This window comes from Trifolium pratense, linkage group LG5 (assembly GCF_020283565.1).
Source record: "Trifolium pratense cultivar HEN17-A07 linkage group LG5, ARS_RC_1.1, whole genome shotgun sequence".
Classification (NCBI taxonomy): Eukaryota; Viridiplantae; Streptophyta; class Magnoliopsida; order Fabales; family Fabaceae; genus Trifolium; species Trifolium pratense.
Window position 1 is genome coordinate 57,722,345 of NC_060063.1, and position 11,365 is coordinate 57,733,709.

Below are 11,365 nucleotides of genomic sequence, written 5' to 3' on the forward strand. Positions count from 1 at the left end.
ATCTATAGCCCGGCCCGGGCTCCGTTAAATATTTTTGGTATTTTAGGGGTTATTTTCGGTAAAATTGAGATTTTTATGGGTTAATTTTTGGGCAAAACTTTTTTTTTTCAAAATTGAGATTTTTAGTGCATAACTGAAATTTGTGTTTAAAATTGAGATTTTATCCGGGCTTTATAAATTTTTTTTGGCTCCGCCACTAACTGTCCTACAGAAAATCGGTAAAAAATTACACAATTTATGCCTATTATGGCCACTCTAATATGGTATGAATACCAGTCGTATATGGCAAACTACGGGAACTCGAAAAATAAAAACAAAAGAAAGGAAATTTGGATGAAGCAGAGAGAGAGAGAGAGAGAGGGAGAGAGAGAGAGAGAGAGAGAGAGAGAGAGGGAGGGAGGGAGGGAGGGAGGGAGAGAGGGAGAGAGAGAGAGATTTCAATTTGACGAAAATCTGTAGCAGAACTGATTAGATATAGGAAAACACCGGATCAATTTGAATTTAAATGGATAAGTACTGAGTCAACACACATTAAAATTAATGTGTGAATTAATGACTCACTAACCACACACTAAATAATTTCAGGTACTAAAAAATCAATACATTACCCAAGCAAAAGCACGGCCCGACTGACATGTCGGCGACAACCCATTCGTGATGGTAAAAAGTGTGCGGTCTCTCTCGTTTAAAAAACTGGGTACTCTAGCACACCCGATATGGTTAGTTTCCTTCTTATAAACACTAACAAAGTGTATTGTCCCTCAAAATTCCAACTAAATTTTCTACACAAATCTCAAATTTGTTCCAACAACCACTTACGAAGATAATCCATATTAGAATTGACCACATAATGTCGTGTGAAATTTAAGTTTGAGAAGATTGATTCACACACAATAAAAAGTACACCTAGATATTTTTCTTAAAATTGTACTACAAGATATTTTCATGCAAAATTTCTATTAATAGGTAAGACGGCCTATTTCTCTGATCATGTGGAAATAATAACCAACAAAAGTCATAGCGGTCAAGTCAATCTATAAAAAATTAAGACATTGATTATATATAGTCTCAGCCTGTCAGTTTATATATACTCTTACAAAATTTGCTAGTTATGGTAATTAATATTTATTAAGTTTTAACAAAATCCAAAAAATTAAGCAGTTATATTATATGGAAACTGCCCCCGGGCACTGGTTAAGCATGTTAAAATAGAAATTATGTCTCGAAATGTGTGCATTCAATGTCTCAAAAGTACAAAAAGTTGTCTTTTCAATATAAATTTTATTTTTTATTTCCTTTTTAAGTATGCTTAACAAGTGCCCGGGGCACTGTTTAGCATACCCATATTATATATATGCAAGATAATGTTTATAGCTTTGAATATCAAACCCTTTCACAAAATAATTAAACTTGAGCACAAGAGAAACATTATCACCATAATTCTTCTGTGAATCTGGTAAATAAATATTATTAATAAGCTAATTTATTTTCTTTCTCTGGTGGAAAACCCTATTAATATTGATCTAACTAGAAATTAAACCCCACAAATCAGTTCCAATTTCAAAATCCCACAACTCATCAGGCTGCATTTTCACATCACTGCAGGATCCATTCACAAACCTTTTCAATCTCTCACTCACTTTTGTTGCTCCAAATTGAACACAAGATTGAGGAATCTGCATAAATATAGTATATATTAGTACTAATTAAATTTTATAAAATTAAACTACTATAATTAGTTAACTCTCAAAATAAATATAAGTATATATATATATATATACCTCAGCATGCACGTCGACATGAATGAGTGAATTGTCTCCAACAGTCGAGGAATTGATACTTCTAACGTCTATATTCTCTTCATGTAACACGCGAATGATTTCATAGAAAATGAACTGGTTATCTAACCCGCAAGTGAGAATGATTTGTAGAGAAGAACCAATTTCGTGAATTTCAAAACGTGACAATTTTGGTAGATCCGAAAAATATTTGCGTGATCTTTTCTTCTTTCCCTCTAATAATCTCTCTTTTTTCTCCTTAGCCATATTCACATTTGCCTCTAAACTCTTTATGTAGTTTATCGCCTCGTCTACTTGGTCCGGTAACGGTAACGCCAATTCCTACATTATAATAATCAATTAACTGGTGTAACTAACTAATCAACACATAATTAACTAACTACTCTGATGTATCTGATAATTTGATACATCAAACATTTTATGAACCTAAGAAGTAAACTTTTTCTTGTAATAAAGATTAAAGGGATCGGTATTTAGTATAATTAACTAACTAACTAGTGTAACTAACTTAGTGTATCTTATTTTTACAACTAGAAAAGTGAGAGAGATTAATACCTTGGGATTATAGTTAGGGAGAAGAGAGTTGAGTTTGGAGTGAAGGATCTTCATCTGATTTCTTCTGTTTTTCTCAACCAGTCTTCTTTCAACTTTGGTTGTAGAGCTAGAAGGTTTATTACTTCCTCTCACTTGATCCATTATATAAATATATTATTAATCAACTAATCTTTGTTTCCTTTTTTAATTAACTTCTAAGATGAAGCAAGTTTAGAAGAATGGGATGAAATATTTGTGAAGTTTTAGTGTTTGTATATATAGGAAAGGAAGGAATTAAAGTAGTTGAGTGTTATTATGGGAGTGAATAATGATGAAATTAAAGGACTATAGTTAATTAATTTTGGGTGAAAGCAAAGGAGAAAATAAAATCGTCATTTTAGAGACGTCATATTATTATGAAAGGAACATGGAGTATTTGAAACCGTCGAAATGGAAAATTCAAACACACGTGTGCTTTTATGCACCTTACGTGTCGTGTTGTTCTGTATCTCATGCTCTTCCACATGTTGAATCTGGTTTGATACCAGTTCTGATATCAAGTGGTTCAAGCACCTATCGATGTAATTGTGAGGATTAAACCGTAGTTCTTCCTACCAAGTTCATTGTCAACCTGTTTGTTTTGTTTAAATTATGGCTTATTACATATAATTATAATAAAATTAAAGTGACTGAAATATTCAAGTTTCTGGATTTGCAATATTGACATTCAAATCATTGATTAAATCTGTAATTAACTCAGGCCGTTCTTTTAATACGAATTAAACTAACACCTCAATAATACAAAAACTCAAATAACACTGCAAAAGATGACGAACAACATAATATAACGCCGAACTCAGACGACGAAATCACAAAATACACAAGAAAAAACTTGATTTATGTAAAAAAAAAAAAAAAACCACTTATTTTTGTTGAGATCTATCAAGTGTGAGAAAAAAATGTCACATTGGTTGGAAAAGTTGAGGTTGAGTACTTTATAAGTGAGAGGACCCATGAACTCAATGTCTTAAGGTTTTTGGTGAAGATATGGTGTGTCACTTATAATGTTTTTTTTTTTTGACGCAATGTCACTTGTAATGTTGTTCAATGCTCAATATGCCGATTCAATCTGGTGAGGCTCCCCCCACGGCCCAATAATTTTATATTAAAAGAAGGGAAAAAAATGTATAGAGGGACTTCAAAAGAGAGTTTTTTTTTTTCAAAAACAAGGCATTTTTTAACGTGGATTTTAAGTTAGTCCAAATTCATTCATCAGTTTTTGTAATTTTCTTTCCTCTTACTTTTTTCATACCAAACTGACCCTAAAGTTTAAGCGCATCTGCAGAGTGAAATGCCAAGTATTGAACATGGTATTTCTTTAGCGATAACCGTTATATTTTTTTGAATATGGTCTTGTATACATTGTGACCATGCTGAATAATCATGATAGTGATGGTTAATAAATTATCACACTTCACACATTACATCATGCTTTCTTTGTAACTATATATGAAGCTTCGGGGAGAGACAGTAGAATAGTATAAAAACGTGGCAAATTATATCTGTCCATTAATCCATTCCCATTAGCCATTAAATTGACTTATTTCAAGTAATTTTACTGTTCCAATTGCGGTGTTACCTTTTCCACATTTAATTTTGGGGGTATATAGTTCCTAAATGACCAATTATTTTACTAGATTCGGTTACATAGTACTATACTATGTTAACTAAAGACACGACAAAGACTTTAAAAAAAAAAAATACGACACGAAGACTAACCAAATCGTTCACGTTGCACAATTTCTTTCTTTCTTCCTTCCTACTATGTTTCAATCAAATAATTCAATTCTAGTCACTATAGTCTATACAACATTTGTTGCATTTATTATCAAAAGAAGAAAAACATTCGTTGCATTTGCTTTCTCTTACTACTAACTTGATGAATATTGTCAAAAAGAAAGAAAAAAAACTTATTTCATCCACGATTCCTTCCCTTTTCCGCGAAATTGCAATCCCTCTTTTTGGGTTTACGTACGAAGCCAACCCAAAATTTATTTTATTTGATTTTTGGTAGGACCCAAACTTAAAATAAAACAAAAGTAGCTAAGACAATGCATGTTAGCTTTAGATGATGTTTTCTCTCCGCCCCGTGAATCTTTTATCCCCTGAATTTCCAATTTTGCTCTTGAAAAAACTTCGGTTCGTAGAAATCTAAGTTTTTTTTTTGCCTTGAAAACAAATTTCGGTTTCTAAAAACCGAAATTTACTCTAAATTTGCACTAGTAAAAATTCGGTTTCTGCGAACCAAATTTTTCTGCAAGGGCAAAATTGGAATATTAAGTGGTATAAAAGATTCACGGAAAGTGGGAAGAGAAAATATCTTAGATCATACTTTCATACAAAGTTGTTAATTTAGGGCTAACAAACTTTGTATACAGCATAATGAAACATACGTTTTTTCCAAAGAAAAAAAAGTTGATCAAGTTGTTAACAGGGGAAGCATCAATTATTTTGCATAAAAATTAGGCCTCTTTTTTGTAGGGCCTGTCCAAGACCAACAAAATAATCGTTTTAGGTCTCTAAATATTTTACAAAATTACCTAATAAAAAGGTCTTACATTTCAGTTTTTAGGTAAAAACCCTCCTATGCTACTTTTTTCAAAACGAAATTAATATGAATGTGTGATTTTTCCTATCCATGTGTAAATTATCTTTTATATATATAGGAAGGATAATAGTTAAATCACTCGTCAACAACAGAGTAGTATGCTTCAATGCTGCAGAAATTGTATACCACAGGAAAAACAAATTATATATGTTTTTGGTTACAAAACAAATTATGTGATACCTCTAAAATATGCATAGTTTTAGTAGTTATTTTATTTAATAATATTTGCTTATTGTTCAAGTTATTGAAACTATTTTACTACATTTCTCTTGTTTTGCATTTTGTAGGTCCAACCACATGAACAAGTGGAAATGATCATTTGTGAATGCATCTATTGTTTGGAATGATGTCAAAAAGTATAGGTTCAAAGTAATGTGATTTGAAGTAGGCAAAAGTTTAGCTAAATATTTTTCAAAAAGGTTTTTTTACAAAAAGTACATCAAACTTGTTTCTTTCTAGAAACTGGTCTTTGAACCGGTATATGCATACGAGTTGAATCGGTGCATGATTTGCAGAAATCATGAACCGGTGCATACAAGGTATGAACCAGTGCATAAACAAAAATTATGTAAATAAAGCTTTACATCAACATTCAACAATGCCAAGCATCTATAAGTAATTTACATTATACATTAAGCACTTCAGAGTCCGATAATAACTTGTTCAACCATTTCATCATCTGTCCAATCACCTTTCCAAGCTTCATATTCAGATGGCGAGAGGGCTTGTCCATCTGGGACTTCAAAAGACGTATTGCAGTAAAGTTTTAGAGCTGGGTTGTTTCTGAATAAAAAATGTATGCATCTTAAGGCCGTTTCATGTACATGTGAAGTTAATTGTCGTTCCAAAAATGAAACAAGGAAGTCCACCTGAATCCAAGCAATTAGAAAATGATTATAACAGAAAGCACTGAAACGTGTATTACATCGAATTGAATAAAACATACATGCATGCACAACAGCACAAGCTAGCTGTATGGTGATTCGTTTAATCACATAAGCCATTGTTTTGGGAGTTTATAAAGAGGGATAGGGAGTGCTTTTAAGCTAAAGGGCGGAGGAAAGGAAGAGGAATGTAAAGTAGTCCCCAACTTCCAATATGGAGGAACTCAAAGATGTATTCGAGAAGGAGTTTGAAGAATTTTGGAGGGCTTTGAATAAATTTCAAGATTTTTTTCCTCTCTTTATAATAAATTTTACACACAAGTATTACCTTCCATTCACCTCCGAAAAAACTCTCAAATAATGTGAGTGGTTTCCCTCTCTTAGTCCTTCCACCTTTTCCCCACCAAAATCTTAAATAAAATCTAAGCTTGCTTAGCCGCCCGATTTGTTGAAGTAGAACTCTAGCAGTGAGTTTCACAAACTTCATATATTATTTACAACTTCAAAAAAAAAAAGCAAAATGGGGCAGTTGGAGATGGAAAATTTAGGCAAATATTCACACAATCTGTCAAACATGCACATGAAAAGTTGGCATAGAGCATTGGGCAGACCCTTAACCATTTCATTATGCCTTTCCAAAGAGGAAGCCTAAATCATAGTATATTAAAAAAAGCACTTACATGATTGGAGGTAAGAAGTGTACAAACGGATGCCAACTTTGAAAGTGAGAATAGCATGATAACAAGAATATCTTCATTTGAAGAATTTGATATCAGCTCTAGACCTATCTGCGTCAAATAAATCATCTGATAAGAAAACTGAAATATGTGACAGCTCTAAGAAAAAAAACAGTTAAAATTTTTTGCTGTTATTGTACAAAACTACTGTTGTTATGCTATTTTAGACCAATATTGAATTTGAACACCAGTCCTGCGGCACACATACACAGGAGTCCATTTGGAGCAAAAATAGTTTAAAATCATCAGCACAGAGAATTACTAAAAGAATAACTGAGTTTTTTTTCTTTTCTAACATTTAAACTACTGTTCAACCAAATTGTTCATTGATAATGAAAGCAGCAACAGAAAAAATATAGTTTCATCATCCACCAACTACCGGGCTGGTTAGACTGAACTAGATGATATTAAATTATGACTAGAGGAAACTTCTTTGAACTTTGTTATATGGTTAAGTCTGTGCAGTGTCAAGAATTATGTTTAATATTTATATCACCTAAAAAGTGTTCTAGGTAATTTCTTCTCCATTTCTTTCTAGTCACAACCTTCATCTACTTTACATCATAGTAATAATAACATCCTAATAAGAAAAGAATGTTAAAACTATAAACAGAAAATGCATTTGTAAAAGCATTAAAACTGGGCAACAACAACAACCTTATATGCTTTCTTTGCAACTGAATATGAGCACTTGAATTTTGCAAAAACTTGTGCTGCAGCCAACTTTATCGGCAATGATACTGCAGGTGAATTCATCATATTAAACAGCATCTCCAATGTAATACATGCAAAATCAACTGATATCTCACAAAAGCAACCAGCAGCAAACAGTGACGCTCTTACCTGTAAAAATCGAATGCAATATATGATACATTGATGCACATAATTAATCAAAACATAGTGCCTACACAGAAGTTTGGCAAAACATGGAAGAGTTCTCAAATGAAAAATACAACACAATATTCAATAATCATCAATCCACTCCAGTAATGAGTAATGACCTTGAACATCAAATAAAAATAGGAAGAATGATTCACACATCTAGAACAAGAGCAACACTACAAGACACTGATCTTACCTGATTATCATGAGGAGAAACAAGACTGGAAAGTATCAAGTATCGTATCTGAGCATTGGCATTGGCAAAGTCAGCCCAACAACCAAACAGAACAAGAGCCAATGCATTAGACTCTGAATCTCCTCCACTGTTGAAAACAGATTTCACCCGCTTCAACAACTCGACGTGGTTAGCTACTCTGCCCATTGACAGCAACCCTTTACACTGGTTGTGTTTCCTGTTATCGCGGTGCTTTCGCTCAATTAAGAAAACTCTGACAACAGAAAGCCTGATTTGTGTGTTGCCTCCCCTAAAGGCATCAGCAAGGCGTAAGAGGATGGTATTAGCAAATAGTTGATCTTCACCTGGAACAAGATCAAACATGGCATTAGAAACAATACCACACTCGAGCTCTCTACTCCAACGCTGAAGGTAGGGGCCCATTTGCAATATGGCTTTGACAGGTACACCTGATAAGAAAAAATGAGACTTGGTGAAGATCCATGAGAAATGAAGAAGAAATAACAAAGAAGAAATATGAAAGAATTGGCAGTGACCTGGTTTACCAGAACGGAGGCCCTTCTCAAGTTGGATGCTCCATTCCATGGCACAAGCAGCACAAGTTTGTTCCATGGTATGCAATTAACTGGTGAAAGCCATTACACAGAGTTGAAAGAAGTTGAGGAGAGGTTCAGTGACTGAGACAATCAATGGCAGAATCAGGAAAGAAAAAAAAAAACTCAGCTGGGCCGCAAAATTAAGAACAATCAATCAACGACAAATTGACAATCAATCAACCAAATCCATATTCAGCAAGAAACAAAAACAATGACAATGAATAAGAACAGGCACAAAACGCACCTGAAATCAACAAAACTCACATCTTTTTTCTTTTTAACAACAAAAATATATATCAACAACACAACACAAAGTACAAACAATGCCTTTGTTGGTCACAAAATACAATAGACATTCTACTAACAGAGGCATATAGCAGCCAAAGGAAACCAAGAGCTACAACTATCCCCACAAACTCAAAACATACACGTCGGAAACACACAAGCCCTTACTGACCCAATACAAAACAAAAACACTAAGATTTGAATTTGATACATAACTAACTCACCTAAATCAACGAAAAAAACAATGAATACAAGCAACCAACAAGAAGCACAAAACTCACACTAAGAACAAGCACTAAACTCATAGTCTCAACTCTCACACTCACTAAAATCAACAAAAACAATCAGTAAACACTAAAACTCACAGTCTCACACTAAAATCAACAAAACTCACACTTACAATCTCATGCTAAAATCACAATCTCACACTAAAATAAAATTAAAAAAAAAAATCAAAATCATTCATAAAAATAAATTCAAATTGCTTCACAATATTTTCAAGAACAAACTCATCCATTTAAAATCAACAATCAACAATGTGATGTTGAATAGAGAGTGTGAGAGAGGAATGAGAAAGCTTGCCTAAATTGCCTTACCATTCCAAAAACAGAGAACCGTCGCGGAGGTGGAGAAAAGTGGCCGGAGACTCGCCGTTGACCGGTATTGGAGGGAGAGGAGCGCCGCGCGTTCGCGTTTAAGAGAGAGAGCCGGACGAAGAGGAGAGAACTGAGAAGAAAGCGCGAAAGAAGAGAAAGGGTTTGGAGGATATAGTTGTAATCAAAACAGGGGGCAAAACTGCATTTAAGCCAAATTTTGGAGGGAATTTTATCAACCAAATTTCTGGATACAATAATATTTAAACCAGCAAAATATGAGTCAAATAAGGGGATGAAATATAACATATCAATAGTGTACTACATAAAACTAGGAGGCAAATTCCCTTTCCGAGACTTCTTTGCGGTGAAGGCAAAATATTTTCACTAACTGAATACAAAAAGACAATTCTCACTATTTAGGTTAGTAAATTTAGAACAAAAATACTTGATATTACCAAGGTGAATTTAGAACTTGGTGATAGACACTATTGCAGAACAAACACTATTGCAGAACAAGATGAATTGATGAATTTAGAACTCTATTGCAGAACAAACACTATTGCAGAACAAGATGAATTTAGAACTCTATTGCAGAACAAACACTATGAATTTAGAACAAAAACCCTTCATTCTCACTATTTTAGAACAAAAACACTATTGCAAAACCAACCAAAACTACTTATTTATATAACCAAAACAGCTTATTTATATAATCACTTAACAATCAAAACAGCTTAATAAATTTAAAATTCAAAACAACACCAAATCATCAAACAAAGATTCTAGATTGAGAAGGTTAGGTTGTTAAAAATTAATTGCAGTATGTTAGTTTGCTTACCTCAAACGAGACGAAGAGAAAGAGTGAGTGCGGTGCGGCGCGGTGAGCTGAGCAGTGGTGCGGCTGCGGCGGAAGATTGAACGGCGTTACGGCGAGGTGAGGGAGAGAGATTGAGAGCAGTGAGAGAGGGATTGAGAGCGGCGGCCGGCGGGTGAGAGAGGAACTGAGGCAGCGATTTTGAGAGAGAGGAATCGAGAAAGAGAAAGCAAACTACTCTTCCTTTTTCTGTTTTTGTTTTCATTTAAAATAAAAAAAAATAAAAATAAAAATAAAAAGGGGCAGCCCAGGCACGTGCCAGGCATGCCCGGCGGTGTACTCGCCACTGCTTTCAACCATCTCTTTCACTCAAACCACTGTCTTACATGAAACCCCTCGGTTTTCATTTTGTTTTTTTTTTAACCCTGCTGATGCTTCTTCCAACCCTCTGTTATGAACTTATGAACATTTGGAATGATCTCTATGAAATATTAATTAATTATGTTTATTTTGTTTATGTATTATATTTTTTGTGTGTTTATGTGTATATGTATATATGTGAAGTTACAATTTTACCCTTAGTAGGATCTTACGAATCGAGCTACGATCCCGATCTTACGATTCTCAACCAGCCTACCGATCCTACGTAGGATCTCGAACCTGACTACATTGACCATAATAATCATTGATTCAAAGATTAAAAATAAGACACAAGCAGAAACTAAAAACCATAATAATCAAACTAATAAAAAAATATACTCTAATAATTCATTAATTCAAAGATCAAAATAAGACACAAACAGATTACATGAAACTGATACATAGAGATAGATGTTATACCAGATGCTTGAAAGGATGACTTTTACAGGATAACCAGTCAACTACTTGATAATAGGAACAGCAACACGGATTCTGGTATCATCAGTGATGTACAAGTTATCATCCAAAGGAACGTTTAGATCAACCCTAACGAAAAACCTTTTTCCCTTCAAATCAGAAATGATTTCACCCAAAAATAAAGAATAAGCAGCCTAATTAGATGGAATAAAATCAATTAAGGGAATGATCTAAGAGTTGAAACAATAAAACAATACAAAAAAGACATGCAAAACATTCGACATAAAGAAAACGGAAAAAAAGGAGATCCTTACATGTATTTTCAGAGGAGAAATAAAGTATGAAATATATAGCGGTCCTTTGATGAAACAATGACGATGCTGCCAGGAAAACTCCGTTAAATGGAAGTGTCCATGTTTCGATCTACTCCTTACGTGATTTCGTTGGGATAGAAAGATAGCTATGGTAGAGGAGATCAAGAAAACGAGGCCGGTCTTGTTAGATTAAAAACTCATATACAATTATTAAAGGAAATTT

The 11,365-nt window shown here is 33.7% G+C and overlaps 1 protein-coding gene and 1 pseudogene across 1 annotated transcript; both read right to left on the reverse strand.

Annotated features, from left to right (window-relative positions):
* Positions 1 to 1,208: 1,208 nt before the first annotated feature.
* On the reverse strand, positions 1,209 to 2,579 carry LOC123883438 (transcription factor bHLH162-like). Its single transcript, XM_045932242.1, has 3 exons — positions 2,355 to 2,579; positions 1,782 to 2,120; positions 1,209 to 1,676 (listed from the first exon to the last, which is right to left on the reverse strand). Exons 1-3 carry the CDS (start codon positions 2,493 to 2,495, stop codon positions 1,524 to 1,526), a joined length of 633 nt encoding a protein of 210 aa, XP_045788198.1. The 5' UTR covers positions 2,496 to 2,579; the 3' UTR covers positions 1,209 to 1,523.
* A 2,874-nt stretch (positions 2,580 to 5,453) lies between these two features.
* LOC123883435 lies at positions 5,454 to 10,801 on the reverse strand (annotated as a pseudogene).
* Positions 10,802 to 11,365: the final 564 nt, after the last annotated feature.

Coding starts and splice junctions, on each gene's coding strand:
- LOC123883438 (XM_045932242.1), bottom strand. CDS start 2,495: ATGGATCAAGTGAGAGGAAGTAATAAACCTTCTAGCTCTACAACCAAA. Junction 2,121..2,354: donor TCCCTAACTATAATCCCAAG/GTATTAATCTCT, acceptor ATTATAATGTAG/GAATTGGCGTTACCGTTACC. Junction 1,677..1,781: donor ATGTCGACGTGCATGCTGAG/GTATATATATAT, acceptor ATATTTATGCAG/ATTCCTCAATCTTGTGTTCA.